At 37.6% G+C, this 25,949-nt stretch overlaps 1 protein-coding gene across 7 annotated transcripts in view; it reads left to right on the forward strand.

The window, feature by feature from the left end:
• Positions 1-25,949, forward strand: part of DMD (dystrophin) — a 906,062-nt gene that overhangs the window by 155,471 nt on the left and 724,642 nt on the right. The window contains exons 1-2 of one of the 7 annotated variants that reach the window (XM_083362894.1): positions 20,412-20,609; positions 22,158-22,285. The exons of 5 other annotated variants lie outside the window; for them this stretch is intronic. Coding sequence is in view for 1 of the 2 variants with exons in the window: in XM_083362892.1 (XP_083219018.1) it covers positions 20,591-20,609 (19 nt within the window). In the remaining variant the exon portion in view is untranslated. Of the gene's footprint in view, positions 1-20,404; positions 20,610-22,157; positions 22,286-25,949 lie in introns of those variants that run through there. One more of the 7 variants, XM_083362892.1, reaches the window with a different exon arrangement.

The raw sequence follows: 25,949 nt of genomic DNA on the forward strand, positions 1-25,949 counted from the left end.
TGCAGCAGTTAGAGCTGAATTGGGAATTCATACAATTCAGGCATTATCTAAAATTAGAGCTTATAACTACTGGTGCAAAGTTAATGAAATGGAGACTGATAGACTCCCCAAATTATGCCTACTAGAGCAAATAAAACTACAATCACAAATCTCCTGGATCACCAAACTAACAAATTTTGTAAGAAGCTGTGGCCTTCCTGTTTCTTGCGTAACAGGAGAACAATCTAAAAAAAGAGTTGCCCAAAGAATTAAGGATATAGAAGCACAAACTGATATAGCTATCCTTAGTAAGGTGGGTAACTTGAAATGGCTGAGTAAATACAAATGTACTTTTCAAGTGGACAGTTATTTGAAGTCAGAACTCCCAAAACATCTTAGGGAGATATTTACGAGAGCAAGATTTGAACAGCTTGACACAATGGTCAGATATGGGAGATTTCATGCTATACCGTACAATGAGCATCTCTGCATTTGCGGAGCGTCAGAGGTAGAGGACCTGGCTCACATCCTATTTGACTGTTGTTTGTATAAGAGGGTGAGAGACAGGTATAAATGAATGACCCATTGGGATCCCCATATCAAAATAACTTACCTTATGTCCGGCCAGAACTTGAAAATAACATCCAATGTAGCACAGTATTTGAACAAAATGATCCAGTTAAGATCTGCATATGTGGGACTGATTGGGGTAGATTGTAAGGGCGACTCCGAAATATAATGTTTCCATATTTTATCTATATCTTAAATTTGCATTTTATTACTATTTTAACTTAAATTGTATTTTAATTCCATTTTAAATTGTATTTTATCAAATTCCATTTCGGATTGCTTTTATCTACGGTAGTTTTGGTGACGGTTTGTTGCTGGAACTTTGTACTTTGATATGGCCCAAGGGCTAATCAATAAAAGTTGTTGTTGTTGACTGCAAATTTTGGCTGATTGATAATTGTAGGACCCTTGAGAAGAAGAACCATTATAAAAAATATTGCTTTTAGTCATGGATTGACAATTGGAAACATATTGGACTATAAAGGCCAAACATAAAGGTAAGAACTATAAAAGACTTTGTTGTTTGGACCTTAAGATTGGTTGGTTGGATAAGACTAATATACAGGGATTATGGTACCTGTGAAAGATTATTTGGAGGGGGGGAGATAAAATGGATATTGCATACCTAACTAAAAGTGGTAGGAAACCACACCTAAGATTCCTTTCTGAAGCTCCCAGCCTGGAACATCAAAGACCTACAGGAGTAAGACCTACAAAGACCTACAAGACAAGGCAAATATCTTCCAGGAGAAAATGCATGCTATGTTGCACCTAATTCAAATGACAATTGTTTCAAATCATAATGAGATTAAAAATTATATGACATAAATGAGCACATCTTTAACCTAAGATCACAACTAAAAAAAATTCAGAAAATGATGACAATGAATGAATAAATAAATCAGACAATAGAATACAAATCAGAGGAAAGTGACCCAAAGATGGAGGCTACAAATGAAGGGAATTATAGCTCAGCAAATAAGCAAGATTTTGTTATAATATTGGAAATGGAAAAGGCATTTTATCTTTAAGGACTTCAAAATAAACCAGAGGATAAGAAAGAGGATTTGATAAATTGGATTATAGAGATGCCAGGAGAACCACTAGAGTTTGGGAGATAAAAATGAAGAGAGAAATTGAGAGAGAAGGAAAGTGGAAGCTCTTTAACAAATATAAATGGGCAAAAGTACCCCACCTAAACTGTCTTCCCCATTCCCAATAACATTCATAAAAATACAGGAAGAATTCCCTGACAAACTGAACACACTGACTCAGAAAGATTAAACCACTGACTCAGAAAGAGATCAGATGACTTGACTTACCAGATGGAGTACTATATGACTAAACACCTGTTTGAATATGGCTAAAATAATAGATAAATTCTGGATATAAATGAATCCTATTGTAGGACGGGTGTAATTTATAAGTAGTATAGTACTTTTTATGATATAAGAAATGTAAAAATACTGGCATGCTTATGTGAGTGAAATGTCTGGACATTTAAATGTAATTAATTTTGAGAAAATTATAAATTGACAAGAATGTGTTGAATATTGAGGGGAAATTAAGCTTAAATAAGAAATTTGAAAACGGGACCTAGAGTGATTTAATAAAATGACTTTTATCAAATACAACCAAAATACAACCTGATTGGAAAAGATGTTATAGAAGAGAAGATCAGGGAAATGTATCATTAGCTAGTACATCGATTATGGAATCATAGAAATTAACTATTATTGATTGTTGTTAAATATATGAACTCAGACAACACATTGTTTACTACTGTTATTGTAAAAAATTAATAAAATATTTTTTTAAAAAGAAAATTTAAATTTTGAAGATAGTATTTTCCTAAATGCTGAATAATACTTATCTGCAATAATGAATGAAATGCCTAATGAGCCAAAATTTGGTCTGTGTGTTAATTTTTAATTTATAATTTAATGGGACACTGTCTAAACAGAGACCAGTCACAAGCAGTGCACCAGAAGGCTCAGCCCTAGGTTCTGTTTTGTTCAACATATTTGTAATTGATATATCAGAAGGATTGCTAGGTAAGGTTTGCCTTTTTGCTGATGACACAAAAGTGTGTAATAGAATTGATGTTCCTGGGGGTATGATTTGACATTGCTGAAAAATTGGTCAAAATGTGGAAATTGCAGTTCAATGTGTTGAAATATAAGATCATGCACTTGGGCGGGAAAAGAATCCTCTGGCAGAGGACAATATTTGAGGTACAGTGTTAGACAGAACAACAGAGGAAAAAGATTTAGGTGTGTTCATTGCAGATGACTGCAAAATGAATAAACAATGTAGCCAGCCAGCTGTGAAGGCAAACAAGACTCTGGGATGCATCACTAGAGGAATCACCAGCGGGAAAAAGGAAGAAGTCCTAACCTTGCAATATAAGGCTTTAGTCAGGCCCTATTTGGAATACTGAGTGCAAGGTCTGAGAGACAAAACATATCAGGAGTGGTTGGAAGATTGGATATATATACACCCTGAAGGACAGAAAGGAGAGGATGGGGGTGAACATGATTGAAACTTAAATATATTAAGAGTGTGAATGAGGTTCTAGAAGGCAGTATTTTCAATACTTAGCATACATCAAGAACACGGGGACATAAACTCAAACTGACAGGATGGAAGTTCAAAAGTGATGCGAGAAAGTATTACTTCACAGAAAGAGTAATGGAAGCTTGAAAGTGGGTCAATCATCACTGAGTTTAAACACGTTTGGAAAAAATGCATGACTATCATCCAACAAAAACAAACAAATAATAAATAAAAACAAAACAAACAAAAATCTCAAAGGGCAGTGGATCACTGGGTCTTCTTCTGCCATCAGTTTTCTCTGTTTCTACTAATGATTTTCATATGGCTTTATTTGATGTCGATGTCTATTAATTAAACCAATTCAGTTAATAACTAAAAATTAACAGTATATTGCACTTATATATATTCTGGCTTGCAGACATTTTACAGAAAATGGATAATTTATAGAAAATACTTAGTAGGTTATTTCATTTGCAGTGTTTCCAGGCTAGGCAATTACTTTTTTTTTTTTACCAATTCACCCTTTCTGCTCTCTTTATTAGTTGATTTCTTAGTACCAAAGAGTAGAGTCAGATAAAAATCAGAGATTCAAATTTATATAGCATATGTCAACATATTTAAGACAAAACTGAGTTTTTGTTCTGTTTGTAAGATATTGTATATATTCCATTCCATCAGTGTTGATTCTGAGTAACCATATAGATAGGTCTTTTTTTTCAAGAGAATCTGTTATCAATCTGGTTCTGAAATTTTCAAGGCTGCATCTATTGCTACTATAGTTATGTGCATCCACCTAGCTACTTGCACTCTTCTCTTTCTTTCCATTTTTTTCCCAGAATCTTAGCATTATCTAGACTAGAGCACTAGGTCGTTATATAAAATGTTTGAAGTAGGATAATTTGAGTCTGGTAAATTTTGTGAGTGTGATTATTTATATTTAAAACATTCATTAGTAGAATTTGCATATTATTTGCATTTTTAGTTATTGGACTAGTGCATCAGCATAGCACAGGTAATTGATATTTCTTCCTCTATTTGTATAATCATGCTCATCTTTTTCCAGCCAAGTTTCCAATCAAAGCTGCCCTCACAGATTCATTTTTTAGTTGAATATAAGAAAAGAGTATTTGGCCTTGTCTCATGCCTTTGGAACTTAGAGCTAGTATTTTAACCATGTTCTGTCCACATTGTAGCTTCCTGACTGGTATATAGGTTTCACATAACAACAGTATTTTTTTTCTGATTTCCATTTTTAAGTGCTTTTCAGAGTTGTAATTCTGTAGAATCGCAGAAGACATTTCTGTGATCAGTGAAGCACATACTGTAATGATTTCTATCAATGTAGTTTTTTGATAAACTACAAGAATGATTTACCACTGCCTTCTTCTATAAAGTATGAAATACTGTTTGTGCTGTTTCCTCTAAAGTGATAATGCACCCGCAGCATATTTCTATATTGTTGCTGGGCAGCTGGATGATTTTCTTGCCTTTTGGATGAGTATATACTTCTGTTATTTTTCCTCCATCTTTCCCAGGAACTCATTTGTACCCTGTATGATGAGCTGGCGATGCAGGATTTTTGGGGATGGAAAGGTTTGTGGCGTACTTGCCATTGTATGTTAGGAAGAAATGTTGCATGTAGCATGAGTGTGACTAAGGTTGATATCCATTTATTACTAAAAAAAGGGTTATGTGACACTTTGATTAACCAAAGCTGTTTTAGTCATTCAGGATCCAAAGATCAACTGGTAACACCATGGTATATGAAAGTTTGTGATTCCAAGCATAAGATGTATAAGCAGTAAGGACAAAGTATCAGCCTTGTAAGGTAGACTGATTAAAAAAAATAACACCATGTAGCCTAAAAATATTTTTATAGATTTTACAAATTTTATAGATTGGTTAAATCTTGTAAGTCTGAATATACTTTCCATCCTTATCTTCTTGAGAATTAGGGAGCTCCCTGTCTGGAATGTTTTCATAAACTTTTCTCTTCTTATGGGCTTAAGCCACCTTTATCTGTTTGTTGCCTTGGAAACAGATCTTTTCTTTTACTCTGTCAAGGTCATCCTCTATTCAGTTACAGCCCTGAAAGAAAGAAAGAAAAATGTCTATATTTTCTGTTTATGAAGCTAAAATAAAGAAGAAGTATGTAGTAAATTCTAATTAGGCTGGTCTGATCCTGTGAAGTTGATGAATGTAAGGATCTGATGTTATAGGTTTAATTATGAATGAAAATACTAAACTGAATGTCATAAAGTGTGAAGTGGTCCTATCTAGATTGTTGACATTATATATAAAAGTAGGATTTCACATATTTTTACTGGCATTTTTTTCTCTAATGAAATATGGTAACAGAAGAGCCAGATACAGGTTTTGGGAAAAATCATGCCACATTCTGCATAAATATTACCCAAGAAAAAAAAATCCTGCTAGAAGTGGATACAAGGATAATTAAAGGTCCTGAGTAGATCATTAATTTTAAAAATGTAGTAAAAGTAAAGAAGTAAAAGAAACAAGAGTGAAAGTAGGACTACTGGAAATTAGCTTACAACATAAAGTATTTAAAATCAATTTATAGAAAAAGCTATAAATTGTAAGAGATTGTGGGAACCAGTACAGAGCTTCAGTGAGTAAGAAAATAAGCAGACAGTTACAGTGGTGGATAGTATGTGAATGGTGTTGACTACGGTGGGAAAGAAATGTTTCAAAGAGACTCTGCCTTAATTAGTTTACTTTAAGTCAGCCTGGGAACTTACAATTGCAACTTTCAATGTTATGTTTGCCCTGTACCTCTAACTAGTATTAAGTCAACAAACAAATAAGCAAACAAAAAGTATTAAAGATGCCTTTAGGACAGTTCTCACTTCTTGAGTTTTCCAGCTATGGGAGTGTTGAAACTACTTGGCTCAAAGGGAAAAAAATATATTACAGATTGTCCTAGTAGTTTACAGAAGTAAACTAACAATAATTAAGATGGGATAAAGCAAAGAAAAAATCAGAACAGTTTGATGGAAATAAAAACAAAGAAACAGAAGTGAATGCAATGATTTTTAGCATATAAGAATAAATGATATAGGGAGATGTATATGTTCAAGAATGTTTTAAAAAGGGGAAAAATGCAGATATAGGTAAAGAAAATGAAAAACTTTAAGGGAATGTCCTTCTTATGGACAAGATGACTGTGTTGAATGAGCAACAACTGATTCTTTCAATTAGAATAATATTCATAATGAAAGTCAGCAAGAGGGAATACAAAAATGTTGTGTTCCTGGAAAGATAGTTAGCCAAGACATTTTCAGTATAACCATTTAATAATTCTTTATTTCATTCATTTAAAGAATATTTTAATGCATTTTCTCATAAAATACAAACTTATAAACTATTTTCTTTCAAAGTGCATATTTTTACATGTACTTATTCCAAATTCACATTTTTTTATTCTTTGTAGTGTGCTTATGTATGTATGTATATTTTTTAACTGCACTCATTTACAAGGTCATGAATGAAGGTCATGTTAGTCCATATAGGATTGCATCAAAAGTAAACAAAATGTCAACTATTATTATTATACATGAAACATTCCTGGAAAAAGCATGTTAGCACTCTGAAACTCAGTTCATCTAAATTTCAATAATCACCAAAGAATAACTGGTCATCATGTAAATTCCCTTAGAAATTCTAGAATCTATTAATGTAAAATATTTCAATCCATATAATTGTGATATATTATTATTGTTAAGTCCATTAAGTATTTCTATTTCTTTTTTTCAGAACATAATTAACTACTTAGTTCATTCTAAAAAAAAATTGAGAGTTACTGTTTCTTAGAACCCTGACTTTGATTTTTTGATTTGTAAATCAAGTCTTGGTCTCAAATGTATTGGGCTGTGGCCCATAGGTTGGGGACCTTTGTATTACAATAAGACTGGAATATAAATTATGTAAACAAACAAACAAATAAATAAACTCAAGACAGCTGAGATATTGAAGTTAATTCACAGTATAAATAAATATATTTTAATGGCTGGAGAATTTTAGTCTAAGGCAGAAAGATTTCTAGATGAATTATGTTTGGTTTCCTTCCCAATTTGAGTGAACAGGACAGATTCTGAAATATTCAGGAAAAAGGGACATAACATAGACCAAAGTAATAGTATTTCCTCCATTGAATTTGGACTCTAAGATCTTCACTCTCTTGATGTATTCACCTCTAAACTTTTTCTTGACTTCAGTGTGTTTGATGTTGTCAGCTTGAAGGATACCCAAGTATTTGTAGTAATCTTCCTCATCCAGACTCTTAATGTTATTTTCATGGGGCATCTTGATTCCTTCAGTTTTCACTATTTTTCCTTGTCTGATAGTAAGTGTGGCACATTTGTCCAAGCCAAACTCCATTGCACTATCTTGGCTATATATACAGATAGTGTTGAGCAGTGATTCTATTTCAGATACTGTTTTCCATACAGCTTCAGATCATCCATGTAAAGGAGGTGGGATAGTCTGGCATATGTTTTTGATGTTTGATAGCCATGGCCTGAGTTATTCAGTATTGTTGACAGAGGAAACAGTGCAATAACAAATAGTAGTGGTGATAGTGAATCTCCTTGAAATAGTCTTCTCTTGATATTAACCTCTCCCAGTCTTTCACCATTGAGCTGCAACTATGTCTTCCATTGTGCCATCAATCCTTGCACAAACTTTCTGATGTTTCTACTGACTCCTGTTATTTCTAGGCACTTGATTATCCAGTCATGTGGCAGACAGTCAAATGCCTTTTTGTAGTCAATCCATGCCACATTCAGTTTGGTCTTTCTTCTTTTGCAGTTTTCCAGGATCATTTTGTCTATTAGGAGTTCATTTTTTGTTCCTCTGCTATTGGGGCAGTTTACTTTCTGCTTAGGTTACACAAAAAGATTGTTTTCAACTAGATGCTCTTGGACTGCATCAGCTAACACACCAGTTAGCAATTTGAAAGTTGTTGATAAGCAGATATTTGGCCTGTAGTTGCCTGGTGCTGCCCCTTTTGCTGGATCCTTCATTATCAGGTAGGTTTTCCCAGTTGTTAAACACTTTTCAGTTTCTCATCCTTTTAGTATGTTGTTGAACTGCTTGGCAATGAGTGAGTATAGAATAGTTAGATATTTCAACCAAAAACCAGGCAGTTTCATCTCCACCTCGTGCTGATTTTCCTTGCTCTTTTCTCTACCATTTATGTTGTTATTATTACTTCTTTCGTTTCAACTTCTGTTTTATTTGCATCTACCTCTTTTAACCAAGCTGTATCCTTGTTGTATTTCTTTGGGTTATCCCATTTTCTTTCTTATTTTTTCGACTTGCAGGTTGGTCTGATTTTTCCTTTTGTGTAAAATGCAAAAAATGAATTAAGCAGTTCTGCTTTCTCCCTGTTGCTCATCACCTTCTTGCCATTTTCTCCCATTAATGAACAAATTCATAATAATTATTGCAAGATTCAGCATTTACAACACTTATAAAAGATAGCTCAGAAAAATGAAAGAAAAACAATAACTAAATTATCAAACTATTTCTTTGAATATTTGAAAGGTATTGTTTCTATAATAGCCTATTTATTTCTAAGTATGTACAGTTATAAAATGTTCAGGAAAATGAATGTAAGATTACTGTTAAGTACTTTGGAGTACTTGACTTATTTTACATTATGTTCCATATAAAATATAGTATTATTGAATAGGAGATGAGGTTTTTTTGAAAACATATTATGTATACAGGGCTCTAGATTTCAGCAACCTAAACTGACTTTTATATTTTATTTTTCATTTATTAAAATTATATCCCCCTTTTACAACAAAGATAAATTGAGGGAGAAGGGGGGAAATTAATAAATGTGTTATTTGGGTTGCAATAGAATAAATATCTTTGTTTTGGCAAATTGCAATAATATTTCAAATATACTTCTCATATACTTCATAAAGTGGTAGAATATGGGATAGCTGGATGAAATCCAGAAATACTTTATAACAGACATGTCAAACACAAGGCCCGGGGGCCGGATCCGGCCCACAAAGTGGTTTCATGCGGCCCGCGAAGCCATCCTGGAAACAGTGAGGGGGAACGGCCCCCACTGCCTTGGCCCTGGCCCAGAGACCCTCCTCCTGCCAGAGACCCTCAGATCCGTCCCACTCCTGCCCAGGCCCCCATAGGCTCCCTTGATGTGAACGATGTAGAGCTGGCCACGCCTACCCAGTAGGCCACGCCCACCCTGGCCATACCCACCCGGCCCCCTGAGGGCAACCGCAATGCTGATGCGGCCCTCAATGAAATTGAGTTTGACACCCTTGCTTTATAACTCTGGGAATTTATAAATACACATACATATTACATACATGAACACACATATGCATAGGTCTTTCAGGTCTTTCAGAACTGAAAGATAAAAGAAAGAATGATGATATGAAACCATCAAAAGTTTTCATCTCAACACACACACACTTATGTATGTACGTATGTATATATGCATGTATGTATGTATATAAAGGGGAAAAAAGAGATTCAAGATACAGGCTGTCTAGAGTCTCTAATTTTTGGTAAGTTTTAAATACATGTAGTTTAAGTTTATATAGTTTTATGTCAGTAACAAAGTTCTTTCTATATCCCTCTGCTGCAAAAAAAATATTTAATTTCCTTTGGAAGGTGGGGAAGATAAGTGCACAGTGATATTGAGGCTCTGCTAAATCAACTGAATTAATATAATTGACAGTACGGAGCTTGGGATTGGGATCTGACATTTTAGAAATGACATTTGACAAATACTGTTATGGAAAGGGCAATGCAATCTTTCCTACTCATTCAGAACAGAGAAAGACATTGTAACTTACTTTTCATGCAGTGAATTTTGCTAAACTCTTCTTATCAAATAATTTAGAGAGCAAGCAGTAGGTTACTTCACTTGAAATTTGATACTGTGAACAATGTGTCTATGAATCTCAGTTACTCACTATTCATATAGACATACAATTTAGACAACCTAGTAATCAAGAAGCAAAATATTTAATAAGTCAACTTACTTGCTTAATTTCTTATTCTTTCTCTTGAAAATATTTCTGATTTTATGTTGTTGTACAAATGACTGTGGGAAGTGGAAGCTGTTTGTATCTTTTCCAACTTTAATTGTAGTCTTTTAACCCACCACCTTCTCCACAAAATCTCCATCCATTGGCTATATGGCACCATTTATTAGAAGGGTCTACAGAAACAAGAGTGTTGGAGTACTTTAAAATGGTTCCAAGGCATCCGTAGTTTGTAATAACTTATAAATCAACTCATAAACTTCATGGAACACTTACAAGCATTTACACTTCGCTAATAGTAGATAGATACTGTTTCAGAACTGGGATCTCACCCCTCTGATAAAAATAATTTATCAGGGACCATTGACTATTAGATTTAACTTTAGGGTAGGAAGGAAGATGGCAGTTGAACCTCCTTCCACCATCTTTGGAAAATACTTAATTTTTTATACTTCTGGCCAATTTTATGTCAAAAAAGTGATGAAAGGCTATTTCACTAATAAAAAAGCAAAAGGAGTTATCGTAGCCCTGACTTTAGAAGATAATATTATTACTACAACAAATATTAAGGGGCAAGAGAACCTGACTGTAGAATTAAGCTATCTGCAAGATTATTTTGGAAATGACCACCAAAGGTAAGAAGCAACTAATAAATAGCCGAGACTGTATTCCACAGTGTAAAAGAAAGCTGAGGGAAGCAACAGGACAAGGTTGGAAAACAAAAAAAAAATGTAGCCTTTCAAACACATCATGATTCTCATAGTGTTGTAAGTACTCCCTAACTTAAGAATTTAACAAATAAAATAAAATAAGTCTGCTACCTCAAGAAAGGAAGACTCTGCTTCCTCCTGCAGAAGGCTGAGGAAAGACAAGGTTCATTTTCCTCTGTGTTACCCAGCAAAGTTCCTTATAACCCTACCTCCCATTGATTACAAGACATGGGCTGCATTGGCTTCCAGTTGCCTTCCGGGTGAGATTCAAGGTGCTGGTAATGACCTTTAAAGCCCTACATGGCATGGGTGTGGAGTACCTTAGGGAGCACCTGCGGCTGGCATCAACTTCTCTCCGCCCAGTGCGCTCCCACAGAGAGGGCCTCCTCAGGGTGCCACCGGTCAGAGAGTGCCGACTTGGTGGCCCCCAGGGGTAGGGCGTTCTCTGTGGGTGCGCCTGATCTGTGGAACTGTTTACCGGTTGAGCTCCAGACGGCTCCCGACCTTTGCTCCTTCTGACGTGATCTAAAGACCTATTTGTTTGAACAAGCCGGCCTGGTCTGATGGGTTTGGGTTTTATTACTGTTTTTATGTAATTTATTTGTTGTACTGGGCATTATGGTTTAATCTCTTCTTAATTTTTGTATTTTGGTATTTTAGTATTTATTGCCCTGTTCACCGCCCTGAGTCCTTCGGGAGAAGGGCGGTATACAAATTAAATTAAATAAAAATAAATAAAATAAATAAAGGAAAAGCCCCTCAATAATCACTATAGAGACTATTCCAAAGGCATTAAGAGAGCTCTGTCAATGATACTTACTCCAACCTTAATAAACTTACATAGACTCTGACAACATCTGGTGATGGTAGTTGTGGTGTTACAACAACAACAACAAATAACGTAGGGTCTGTTAATAAAAAATCAAGGGTATAGTTAGAGTGCTTCAAAAGAACCAGGCTCAGCTATCTATCCCTTTAAATAGCTTGCTTGCTAGGGACTTCTCACACAACAGAAAACAATAAAAAAAATCTGCTAAACAAGCTTCTAAACTGTCATCCTAAACTTATAGATTGGATATATATCATTTATTATCGAGTTTCTTGGGATTTAGAAGACTTTGTCTTCTTTTAACAAGCCAGGTAATGCACAGAAAATGTTCAGTATGGCAGAAATATCTCGGCTCTTGTGTTTTAGATCTATTTTTTTCCTTCATTAGTTAAGGCTTCCCATGAAATAACATGGGAACTATCAACAGATTGTTAGGAATGCAGAAAAAACAATTGCAACCAGCCTGCCTTCCTTTGGTGATCTGCATACTACAGGAGCCAGAAATAGGACTGAGAAAATATCTACAGACTCTTCACAGCCATTTGCCTGAAATGGTATAGGTTTTCCTACCTGAGCAGGGGTTGGACTAGATGACCTCCAAGATCTCTTCCAACATCATCATTACTACTACTACTACTACTACTACTACTATTATATTATTATTATTATTATTATTATTATTATTATTATTATTATTATTATTATTATTATTATTATTATTATTATCCTGGACATAAACTGTTTCAACTCCTCCCCTCAGGATGCCATTATAGGGCATTGCATGCCAAAACAACTAGACACAAAGACATTTTTTCCCCCTGGCCATCACTCTGCTAAACACCTAATGCCTAAGGATATTTACCCATGTAGTAGGGCTGTATTGCTATTATCCTTCTCATCTTTCCTATTGGTATCTTATGATTTATCATCGTGTGATAAGGCCTAGAGGAAATGGATTATAGATCCTTTTCAGTGTGGATTCAGCTAGGAATATAGTAAAAATGTGACACTGATGGCACTTATGGATGACCTCTGGTAGACTCAGGCCAGGGATGGCATTTTAGTTCTAATCTTCCCTGAAGTCTGAGTTGCATTTGATATCATGGATCCTTCTGAAAAAAAATATAGAGTTGGAAGTCGGGGCACTGTTTAGTAGTTGGCAGGGGGAGACCTTAGGGGAGGGGAGATATCTAGTCATAGGCCGCTAGCTCTTATTAATCATCTACCTGAAGCCACAGACTAAGATCACCCATCAGCAAGTATCATGAAGTGTTTGTGAAAGCATGATGGGAAGGCATAGGCTCTAACATAATTCTAGCAAGACTGAGTATGTATTTTAGTATCACACCCCCAGGATCTGAAAAGTTTCCATCATTAATTTTGGATATGGTACAACTCCCAAACCAAATTGGCATGCACTCTGAGATCTTTCCTATTTTTTATGCAAGGAACAGGAGATAACAATTTCCCAAAAAGACCTTTGTAAAAATCGATCTTTGTGTCAATTGCACTTGCATCTGAATCAGGAGACTCTGCTCTTGGTCAGTTTTGCATGAGTCACTTCCAATTGGACTATTGCCATATGCTCTACATGAGTCTGCTCATAAAAGAATATTCAGAAATTGTGGCTTCTCCAGATGGTGGTGGCACTGGAGGGCTCCTTTAGTGAAACAGTCTTTTAGTAGGTAAGCAGGAAGCATGCCTTCCCTGTCACAGCATTCCCAAGGTTCAGCTGACTCTCTTGACTTTTTAGAAAAACTGGGTACTTTCCTCAAGCCATTAGTGGAGACCAGTTTGCATAGTATGCTCTTTGTTGATTGAGAAATTGATCACTTTTACCTTTAATTTTATTATTACAGTATATTAATATATGTAGCCATGGACATTTGCAGAATAAGTAAATAAATAAATGGAATAACTGCCAATAGTTTTCAGAGATAACTGGAAATACCTATTCTGTTTAGATCCTGCCAGAAGTGATTGCTGATACTACACTACTAGCAAACCATGTCTAGACAAACATGTCTGGCTAGGATTTGTTCTCTGAGTAAAGATCTTTAGTTAGGCAAGTAAATATAGCCTCTGTCATTTCTCAGGTCAAATGTGATAGATTTTTCTCTGAACCTGTAATTTTTTTAAAAAACAAAAACACATTTGGTATGTAGTAAATATGCTTTAAAAGGCTAATTATGAAACATTATTAATCTTTACAATAAATTCAGTGGCCAGTACACTTATTCATGATTGTCTCTCACCTTAGAAATAGCCATCCTAAATTTGTCCCTTTATCCAACAAGACACAAAGGGCATTTTCAGCTGAGATTTTCAGCTCACCATAAAGAATCAATAAGCCAAACATGACAAGAGATTGTGAATTATCAAGTGGAAAATATCCTACATTGTATACTGACAGCAAATAATCTTTAAAAGACATAGGCAGCACTGTCTGGATATGCTATCATTGGGGAGTACTAATATATAGGCCTGGGTATACAACTATATGATAAACTGATTAAGTTATCCAGATTTTGTCACTGACCTTTCAAGAATTTGAATAATTTTAAAATTCATTAGTATATTTCTATAAAGGTTGGGTAAGAATTAATAAGTAAAAACTTATGAACTGAAGAATAACAGCAACTTTGGAAAGGTCTTGTTTCTGCTTTATATAGAACAGTATTCTCTGGAAGAATGAGTTTGCAGTTTGCAGGATTCAGCTTTGCACTTAAGGGTTTAAATGGGAAGCTTTAGTCCAAGTTCCTATTGATCAGGCCAGGCTGGTCTGAAAATGTCTTTTGTTTTTTAGAAGATCACAGGTTGCAGTGACAATAATGATTGTGCAATTTCTTTTTCATTATGACAGGGATGGATCAAGGCTACATCAGATTTTGCACAGCATGTCAGTGAATGATGTAAGGAAATTTTGGAATCTGAAAATAAGAAGGAGTTGGTCAGAACATAACTGTGATAATATGTCAGCAAATAACTCGGAAATATCAAAATAAATAAAAATAAATACATCCATTCTTGAGAGAGTTACAAGTGGTGTAAAATGGATGAATTGGTTGATAGTAATTATAATTTATATTGTAATTGTCCTGAGAGATATAGATGGAAGTTCCCTTTAAAGGCACTTTTTTGAATGAGGTGTCCTGCAATATTAAAATAACTTCCTATTTCTTTTTCTGTTTGATGCAATGAATTTTATTGCATATATTTATATTTGGTTGTAAGTCATAAAGCACAATTAATTGTTATATAATTATTAATATTAATTAATTAATTTTTAATTTGGGGTTCGTTTTAATTGAGTACAGGGTCAATTTACTATTTTTTAATTTGGTTCTTAATTTTTGTATTTTGGATTTTTAATTCCCTGTAAACCGCCCTGAGTCCTCAGGGAATAGGGCGGTATATAAATATAACTAAATAAATAAATAAAATAAATAAATATATTATAAGTATTACTGTTTGTCCTAGTGGTAAAATAACTACACAAAGTTTAAAGAGTAGAAAAAATATTTTGTATTAAGAAGCAATTAATTTGACTGACAATAACTGAATGTACGGACTAGTGTTTGAGAAGTAATTAATCCTTTCAAATATTCATTCTTTATAGATATATCAAATGAAAAACAGGCTGCCATTCACCACATACCCTATTATCCAAGTTTTAGATGCATACATATGAAAGAGATATGTTTATTGTAGAATAAAATAAATAATCTTGCTGGAATCCAGCAGGACTAGAATTTCAAACTGTAAGCAAAGTCTATGCAGACAGAATTTTATGTGTTCCTTTTTTATGTTTACAAGTCCTTCTACACACAATGAAAATCATGTCTGGTGTATGTCCGCATCCTGGCAGGCAGGCAGAAAAAAACTTTCAGTGCTTCGCACATAACAAAAGTCTTTCCTTTAGTGCTTCTGCATGAGCAAAAACAACAACAACAACAACCATCTTGCAAGGTTTATTCTCGGATAGTTTGCTTTATAACTGACTCCCTAACATACTTTCTGCTTCAGCTTGCGTTCTTGCATGGAAGAACCTGGAGGCCTAAATTGGATTTAAAACTTATTTGGGGCAGCTAGCAAACTGAGCAGACTGCATGCAGAGTCCACTGTGTTCTGTGACTTAGGTGTGCTTACTGAGAATTTTAGGAGGCATATCCCAATATATTTGTAGGGTACCAGTTTGAGAATCTGTTTCAGATGAACCATCGACTCAGAAAAAAATGGCACATCTTTACTATCACATATCATGCGGTGGCTCAGTGGGTTGGGACGCTGAGCTTATCGATCAGAAGGTCGGCAGTTTGGCGGGTCGAATCCCGAGTGCCGTGTAACAGAGTGAGCGCCTGTTACTTGTCCCAGCTTCTGCCAACCTAGCAGTTCGAAAGCAAGTAAAAATGCAAGTAGAAAAATAGGGACCACTATGGTGGGAAGGTAACAGCGTTCTGTGTGCCTTTGGCGTCTAGTCATGCCAGCCACATGAACATGGAGACGTCCTCGGATAAGTGCTGTCTCTTCAGCTTTGAAACGGAGATGAGCACCGGCCCCTAGAGTCAGAAACAACTAGCACACATGTGCGGGGAACCTTTACCTTTATCATTTTACCATCATATATCATTTTAGTTACCTTTTTGATCAATAAAAAGCTCAAACATAAAGATTGCAATTTCTTAAAATTCTGCAGCACAGATGATACTTGCAATTTATTTGATGAAAAGATGAACCTGAAAGTGAAAACAATGAATATGGTCTTTAAAATGTGATACTAAGTTACAGCAAACAAACAAGCATAATCTCATTTAGATTCAGATCCAGTGTTGTATTTATTTTTCATCCTAAGTATACATTATATCTTCTTATCACTAAGGATTACCGTACTTCTACAGTACACATTTCAAATATTTTGACAATTTATCTTATTTGACAGTATTCCTTGTACCAATCCCACTGAAGATAGCATTTAAATTGCATACCAGGAAGGAAAATATTTGCACCTCATAATTGATTTGGGAAAGTCATAGTTTGTGCACTATGTTTCACTGGAATTTCAAATCCATCAGCTCATTTTTCAGTTTAGTCTTATCTACAAATTAAATACTAGAAATTTTCAGATGTACCTTAGAATAATATTGTTTTTTAATTGCCAGCATACTGTTTCTTGTAAATCTCAATGGGATGTAGGGCAATCTTTACCTCACAATTTCTGTTATCATGTTTGCTTAAGCAATGCTGCAGTCAGCCAGTAATCCTATCACTTTCATAGAGCTGTTTAACACACTTTTGAAAAGAGATTGTTGTTTGTTATCCAGAAGCTGAGTAAATCTTGCAGGGATTGTATTTAACTGGTAAAATTGGTTTTATCACAGCTGGCAGTAGGACATGAGAAATAGGATAATATATTGCTTTTTTTGAGAACCAGATTGGTGCAAAGGTTAAGGCACCAAGGTAGAAACCAGAAAATTGTGAATTCTAGTTCCTTCTCCTGCACAAAGTCAGCTGGATGACCTTGGCCCACTCACTCTCTCTCAGCTCTAGGAGGTAAGTAGCCAATCACATCTGAAAAAAATGTTGCCAAAATAACTAATTAATTGCCAGGAGTCAAGATGATTCAGAGGCACGCACACAGACACAAAAAAACTCCCCTCACACCCCAACATCAGTTATCAAGAGAAACATCAGATTAAGATCTGATTGCATTTACTAATTATACAATGTACCAATATTCAAATTGTTACAACTACAACATAATTCTTTTCTCTCTCTCTTGTTAAAATCAGTCATATTTTAGATAATGATAAAAACACTTAAACCAGAGATTTATTGAGTGAAGTGATCAGACAACAAGATGCCACTGAAGTTTGTCACACTGTTATGTGTGCATCATAGTTATTAATCCAAACATGTTCAAAAGGCCAACTGTTTTTTTTACTATCTTTATCTATTATAACTGTACCACTGTTAACTTTTGAGAACATCAACTACAAGAACCTATATGTATGTGTAGATGTGCAAAAGCAGTCTAGTAGGAAAGGAGTGAGAACTAGTTTGTCGGGGATCTTTCATGATCTTTCATGCCTGACACAGTTTGGTGTCATAGTTATGGCATCGGGTTAGAAATTGGCAGTCATGAGTTCTAGTCCTACTTTGGATATAAAGATCGCTGAATGACTTTGAGTCAGTGGTGGAATTCAGCCAGTTCGCACCAGTTTGGCAGAACCGGTAGCTAATTTTTTGTTGCCCAGTCCCAGAATGGACTTCCGGAAGTGTCATCCACACAGAGAACCGGTTGTTCACATATTTGAATCCCACCACTGCTTTGAGTCGGTGACTTTCTCTCAGTTCTAGGAAGGAGGCAATGGAGAAACCACTTCTGAAAACGTTGCTAAGTAAAATTGCAGAGACTTCTCCAGGCAGCATCCAAGAATAAAAAAACCAATTGAATGAAATTAGGAAAAAAGAGGAATATGCTTAATAGACATGAAATGCTGATATGGGGAGGGGGGGAAAATCAGCAGGACAAATGAGCTCTTTGGCTGGCTAGCTGGCTGAAATCCTGGACAGGAATTCACCATATGGCAACAATTCATTATATATAATATTTTCAAGTAGACTCTTAAGAAAGAACAGTCTGTGCAGGACAATAATCATCATAGAGGATTATTCCTCAGCATAGTATGTTACTTCGTATCTCTTATGACTAAAAAAACAGGGAGAAATGAACTATGAGTCAAATGTTATTCTTATTATCCACTTTTTTTAAAGCCTTCAATCATTTTTTTAAATAAAAAGCAGTAAAAAACCAGGCAAAAATAGTGTTATAATTCAGTAATAACCGATTTTATTTACAAATAAGTGTTGTTATTGTTCACAAAGGCACTTCAACTCAGTGTTTCTACAGTCTTACAGACTGAGTACTGTTTATGATTTTGAGATCCCAGATGAATTACTGTAATTCCTACCAGAACACAAATGCTTGGCAAACAGAAGTGGTTTTATTTCAATCCAGATGAAATAATGAAATCTCTTTATTTTATTTTTTAAAAAAAAACTTTTAAATCATTGCGGATGAACAAAATTGGTATGGCAATGAAGATCTAAGTTGAAACAACTGGTTATTGTTATAATTTTCAGAGAGAGAAAAATAAAAATATGAGATTGTGCAATATATATAATGGTCTGTGGGAATGATAACCTAGGGAGCAGTCAGACAAAAGTCAGCTTAGTCTGCAAATGTAATGATATTTGGGCATGAACTTGGGAAACAGGGCACTGAAATGTAAACAAAGGAACAGTCAGATAAAAAAGCAGTGTAGCCCACAGCAGGAATGTGAACAGGACAAGAGATTCAGAAGAAACTCTCCCTAGTGTTTGGACTGTATAGTGGGGGAAGAAGTACCTTCAGACCTGCAAGAAACTGTTCATGTAATCTTACAACCAAGTAGAATTAGCTCATGTGGTTGTGTTTCCAGTCTTGTCTACCTCATAAGTTTGACATCAGTCTTATACATCTGACTTACTTACCTCCCCCTCCACCCCTTTTGAATTCAAAAACTAGGGAGAGTCTCTTCTGACTCTGTTGTCCTACCCAAATTCCTGCCGTGAGCTAAGTTGTCTTTCATCTGACTGTTCTCTTAGTTACATCTTGTTGTCCTATCTCCCGAGATAATGCCAAATACTATTACGCTGTATATTTATTCTTGTCTTACTTCTATTAGTCTGGTATATTTTCTGGAAAGGCACTTTTGTTTGATATTATGTAAATACAAATTCCACCTTTTTCAACTTTTGATTTATACAATTATGTAACTCTCACTAAAACTGTAATCTTAAAATTACTTACCTGGAAATAAATCCTGTGGAATGTAATGGATTTTAATTGTTGAATTGTAGTTTATGGTTCTTCACAGACTACTCAGACAACTAAAAACTACTGAATAATACTGTCATAATTTGTACAGATTCCAGAGTGTTGAAAAGTGACTTCTAATTAGAAATCATATAAATTGTGAGGTTATTGTTCTTCAGTGATAGAGATTTCACTTGAAGATATTTTTGAAATGCCTAATTTGAGACATAAATCATGACAAACTGTCTTATCCCTAGATAAATATAAGTAATCCTTCTGATCCTTATCCCTCCCTTATTCTTCCAGCTATAGATAAAACAAAGTTTTGTGAGAAACAGTTTCTGCACTGATCATACAAAATCCTTTATATTCAACTTCTTTTGTAATGGAAGCTAAAATTATATATATATGATACATATCAACATTAAACCAGCAATATGCTTATCATAAATGAAAGTGGGAAGAAAGTGCTTGGTGAAGTGTATTTTTTAGAGTTCTCTTTGCAGTATTTGAATAATTCTTTGAGACACTCAGCAGGATTTCTCAAGTATTTAATGGAATTGGAACAAGCTGGTAACACAGGATTAGCCTTAGTCAAAACCACATATGCTCAGATGGTAAATTACAATGTTTATGTTACAGTCTGAGTATACAAGTGTATTCAAATGCTGATGTCTCTCCCCCTCCCCCTGCTGTAATCATGTCCTTGCATAACACAGCTAGCTCGATGCTGTGTTCTCCTTGCAAAACTCACATGGTAGTTACAGAGAAAACAAAGATTACTGATTAGCAAAGAACATGATCAGGTAGATTGACACTGTGCATGAAGCAACCATTTTCCTGGAACGTTGGACTGGCACAAAAATTCTAAAGACAAAGTAGTATCACTGGATACTACTTTAGGCAGCTACAGGATCATGCTATTTTCTCTGCGTTGAAAATTGTACTGAGCATAAATGTGCAGATATTATCTTTACCGTGATAGAAAGCATCAGCTGGAAAGTTAAAAGCTTTTTTTATGGTATGGAACTAGGAAGAAATGTATGCCGATATCTTTGGTAAGTTAAAAAAAAAAGCACAAAATACTGAAAATAAAGATAATGCATTGAAAGAATACTAACATCTTAACAGAATCATTGCCTAATTTGATCGTTTGAATCGTCTTCAGACATGTTTCTATGTCTGCTATGTTTTGACCTTAAAAGGTAGCACTTTAACAACTTTTAAAGGATATTGCAAGCAATTGCTGCTTGAATATATTGGCAATGAAAGTACTCTTTCATAGGTTCAGTGCATAATTTTAATATTGTTAAGGAAAGTATGATTACAGTAATTTAGAATATTCACTGAGTTCTCATGAATTTAACCTGTGTAATTTTCATGAATTTAGCTTTTGTGGGATTCTCTGAAATAATAGTTTGTAGTATAGGTAAATCTGGATAAGTATTTCTGAGTACTATGGAAAGGGTTACTAGCAGTGAGACTCCCTTAGGATAAATGCTCATTTCATTATATACTCAGTATATTACTATTCATATCTACTTAGCTTTAAGTTCTATACTTGTTTTCAAATATATATGTAAAGTCTTGATTGTAACAGGTTTGTTGATAGTGATTATAAAACTGGATCACTGAGTTAAATATCTTCATGTGCTTTGGTAGGACATAGATATTTTAAAATAAGGAAACTTTCTATGAATTAGCCTATGAATTGTTCATATAATCCACTCCTTTTACAACTGCAGGCATGACTAACATAATTGTTATATATTATGTGTAATACACATAGGACAATTATTCAAATATTTTCAAATGACATAATTTCATAGTATGTATTCTACACAAGTAGCATAGCTTTTAGTAATTTAATGCAACAGTATAACCCTTCTCTTGAGGAAAAATGGAAACATTTACCCTATTTTTTATTTTAAAAAACTCCACTTTTTTAATACTGGATTTTGCATGTATGTTACAATTTTCTGAAAAAAGCAGGTTTTTTTCTGAAATAATTGAAGAATATATATATTACCTTTTTTGATAAATATCCATATTTCAATAGTAAATGTGTGACTTGTTTTTCTTCTAAAGTTCTTTGTTTCTCATGACATTCTTTATAATTCTTTGGAAAAGTAGGACTGACAATGATTTCTAAGTTCATATGCAGAACATAATACTGATTGCTGTAAAAGCTGGATTTCATCTCTGTCTTCTACTAGTTAAGAAAGTATTTTTCAGGTCAAACACAATAGTGATTAAGCTTTAATTATCCAGGTCTCTGATAGAAAAAGTTTAATTGAAAATGTGTAACATAGACAGGCTCCTCATGCCTCATCCATTACCAACAATATAGTTATTATATACTTCTTTATACAATACAAGGATTATACTGGCTACTCTATACATGTAGTATCACTTAGTGATCACAATCAGGCCTGGCAACTCCATTGCTAAACACTGCAGTCACTAGGTGAAGCATTATGTGACTGGGAAAGGCTTATGACCTAATTTCCCCTGTGGTTGCTAACCAAGTCTCTGTGGTTGCTAAGTGAGATGATTATGACTTACTATTTTACTTCTACCTCCTCTATTAACTTTGCCTGTCACAGGTCAGTTGCAAAACACCTGAAGGGCAATCACATGGCTGTAGGATCCTGTGATGGTTGTAAATGGAAGGATTGGTCACAAAGCTACTTTTGTATACAGTTATAGCTTCAAACAGCTGTTAAACAAGTCTGTAAGTAAGCAAGGCCTACCTATTTCCATATGCAGATATGTTGATTGTTTTGAATTTTAATTTAATTTAATTTAATAATATTTATATACCGCCCTTCTCCCTGAGGACTCAGGGCGGTTCACAGGGCAGAATAAAATACTAAATACAAACATTAAAACAAGATTAAATAATTGCCCATATTAAAACAGTTGGAATAAAATTCTAAAACACCTAGTTAAAATTAAAGCACAAAATTAAAAAACCCCACCAATCCCCATCAGGCTAGGCCGGCTTGAACAAACAGAAACGTCTTGAGATCGCGACGAAAGGAGCGAAGATCGGGCGCCATCCGGAGCTCTACCGGTAGCTGGTTCCACAGCTCCGGAGCGCCCACAGAGAAGGATCTCCCCCTGGGGGCCACCAATCGACATTCTCTGATCGGTGGCACCCTGAGGAGGCCCTCTCTGTGGGAACGCACAGGGCGCAGGGAGCTTGATGCCGGCAGCAGATGTTCCCCAAGGTACTCCGGCCCCATGCCATGAAGGGCTTTAAACACTGTTACCAGTACCTTGAATCTCACCCGGAAGACAACTGGCAACCAATGCAGCTCACGGAGCAGCGGTGTAACGTGGGAGTATCGGGAGACTCCCAACACAACTCTCGCGGCTGCATTCTGTACCAGTTGGAGCTTCCGGGTGGTCCTCAAGGGCAGCCCCATGTAGAGAGCGTTGCAGTAGTCCAGACGAGAGGACACGAGCGCATGAGTGACCATGCATAAATCATCCCGGCTAAGATAGGGCCGCAACTGGCGCACCAGGCGAACCTGGGCGAAGGCCCCCCTAGTCACAGCTCCTATATGGTCTTCCAAGGTGAGCCGTGAATCTAGGAGGACTCCCAAGTTGCGAGCCCTATCTACGGGGGGTAATAGTTCACCCCCCATAGCCAGAGGTGGAACATCCGAATAAACCCGGGATGAAGGTATGCAAAGCCACTCAGTCTTGTCGGGGTTGAGTTGGAGTCTGTTCCTCCCCATCCAGACCCGAACCGCCTCCAGGCACCGGGACATCACGTTGAGGGCATCACTGGGGTGGTTTGGGGTCGAAAGGAAAAGTTGGGTATCATCAGCATACTGATGATACCCAACTCCAAAGCCACGAATGATCTCACCCAGCGGTTTCATGTAGATGTTGAACAGGAGAGGCGAGAGGACCGACCCCTGAGGAACTCCACAAATGAGAGACCTCGCGGTCGACCTCTGTCCTCCTGCCAACACCGACTGCGAACGTCCCTGGAGATAGGAGGAGAACCACTGTAAAACTGTGCCTCCCACTCCCAATCCCCTGAGACGCCGCAGCAAGATACCATGGTCGATGGTATCGAAAGCCGCCGAGAGGTCTAATAGGACTAGGACAGAGGAATATCCCCTGTCCCGAGCCCTCCAGAGATCATTCACCAGCGCGACCAATGCCGTCTCCGTGCTGTGCCCGGGCCTGAAACCCGATTGGTACGGGTCTAGATAATCCACTTCATCCAGGACCAGAGGGAGCTGATGCGCCACCACACTCTCAACAACCTTCGCAAGAAAGCGAAGGTTGGAGACAGGACGAAAGTTGTTTAATACAGCTGGGTCCAAGGCAGGCTTCTTGAGGAGGGGCCTCACCACCGCCTCTTTCAAGACGGCGGGGAAGCTACCCTCACTCAGAGAAGCCGATATAACTGCCTGGAACCAGCTGCGTGTCCTCTCCCGGGCTGCATAAACCAGCCAGGAAGGGCACGGGTCCAATAAACACGTGGTGGTGCTCAGCCTCCCCATGATCCTGTCCACTTCCTCTGGAGTCACAGAATCAAACTCCTCCCAGATGATATCGACAAGACCGCCAGTGTCCTGATCGTCAGACTCTGCCCAGTCAGAGTCCAGACCGGTCCGAATCCGAGCGATTTTGTCCGACAGATGTTGGTTAAACTCCTCGGCACGACCCTGCAAGGGATCCTCCCTCACCTCCTGATTTAGGAGGGAGCGAGTCACCCTAAACAGGGCGGCCGGGCGATTATCTGCGGACGCGATAAGGGTGGCGAAGTGGTTAGACCTCGCCTCCCTTATCGCAGCGAGATAAGACCTAATGTAGGCTCTTAGTCGCAATCGATCGGATTCGGATCGGCTGGACCTCCAACCGCTCTCTAGGCCCCGTCTCCGACGCTTCATCTCCCGAAGCTCCGCAGAGAACCAAGGAGCTCGACGGGATCTGCACCGGGTCAGGGGCCGCAGGGGTACAACTCGGTCAAGAGCCTCAGTGGCCGTCCTTTCCCAGGCTTCCACTAAGGCATCTGCCGAGCTGTGAGCAAGGGAGGCAGGTGGGGACCCCAGCGCTGCCTGGAACCTCTGGGGATCCATTAAGCGTCTGGGGCGGTACCATTTAATTGGTTCCAAACACCCACGGCGGGGGGTGGCAAAACGGAAGACCAGCCGCAGGAGATGATGATCGGTCCATGACAGGGGCATAATAATTGGAGAGCCCCCACCAAGATCATCTAACCACCGTCCAGATAAGAAAACTAGGTCAAGGGTGTGGCCTCCCTCATGAGTCGGTCCCGAAATTACTTGCGTCAGGTCCATGGCCGTCATGGAAGCCATGAACTCCCGAGCCAACTCAGATGATCCTCCCAGCGATGGTAGATTGAAGTCCCGCAAAACTATAAGTTTCGGGAACTCAACCACCAGCCCAGAGAGGACATCGAGCAGCTCAGGCAGGGCTGCTGCTGCGTGACTAGGCGAAAGGTACACCAGCAGCAAGCCCAACTGCACACCAGGGCCGCATCTCAAAAAGAGAGACTCACACCCGACTATCTGAGGAACAGTGGCCTCCCGCGGACACAAGGTCTCCCTCATAACAACAGCCACACCCCCACCCCTACCCTGAGCCCGAGGCTGGTGCAGCACCCGGAAACCTGGTGGGCAAAGGTCAACCAGAGGAATCCCGCCCTCTGGGCCCAACCAAGTCTCCGTGATGCAAGCCAGGTCCGCCTGCTCACCCTCGACCAGATCACGAACGAGAGGAGCCTTATTAGAGACGGACCTGGCATTCAAATACACCAGCCGGAGCTCAGGGGGCTGCACACCCTCACTCCCGGGACCTTGGGGTAGAGCCAGAGGGTCGGAGTGCCCCACCGCTTGTAAGCAGCGGAGAGGCCTTCCCTGAGATCGATACGGCCCTCTGCTCCTCCATCTGCTGCCATTCCCTGATGTCGTGGGAATAGGTAGCCCCACGACCAGCCCTGGAGCCCCGGAGGTGACCGACCCCCACTCCTCCCCCCTGCGATCTCCATCGGCCCTAGCCAGAACAGTGGTAGTTGGATAGCCCCCCTTATCCAAACAACCAAAAGAACCCTCCCGCCTCCCTAACCCCCTAAAAAATTTTGAAAGAAAAATAATCAGGGGCCTCTTATTAGGTCTACGTCGAAGGCCCCTACCCGTGCCCAGCCAACTCTCAGGGTCCCAATAAATGGGCCCTTCCTCGAGGTTATAATCGGCTGGCAAGGCGGGTCGCACCCAGGAGGGGGGAGCACCCCTGAGGGCGCACAAGTCCGTGGAAGAATATTTAAAAGAAGGCATAAATAGCAGTCCGGATCGCAGGCAGTCCATAGATGATAGTCCATGAGGAGGATCTATTCGGAAAGGGAGTCCCAG

Source organism: Vipera ursinii (assembly GCF_947247035.1).
Source record: "Vipera ursinii genome assembly, chromosome: 4".
In the NCBI taxonomy this organism is placed as follows: Eukaryota; Metazoa; Chordata; class Lepidosauria; order Squamata; family Viperidae; genus Vipera; species Vipera ursinii.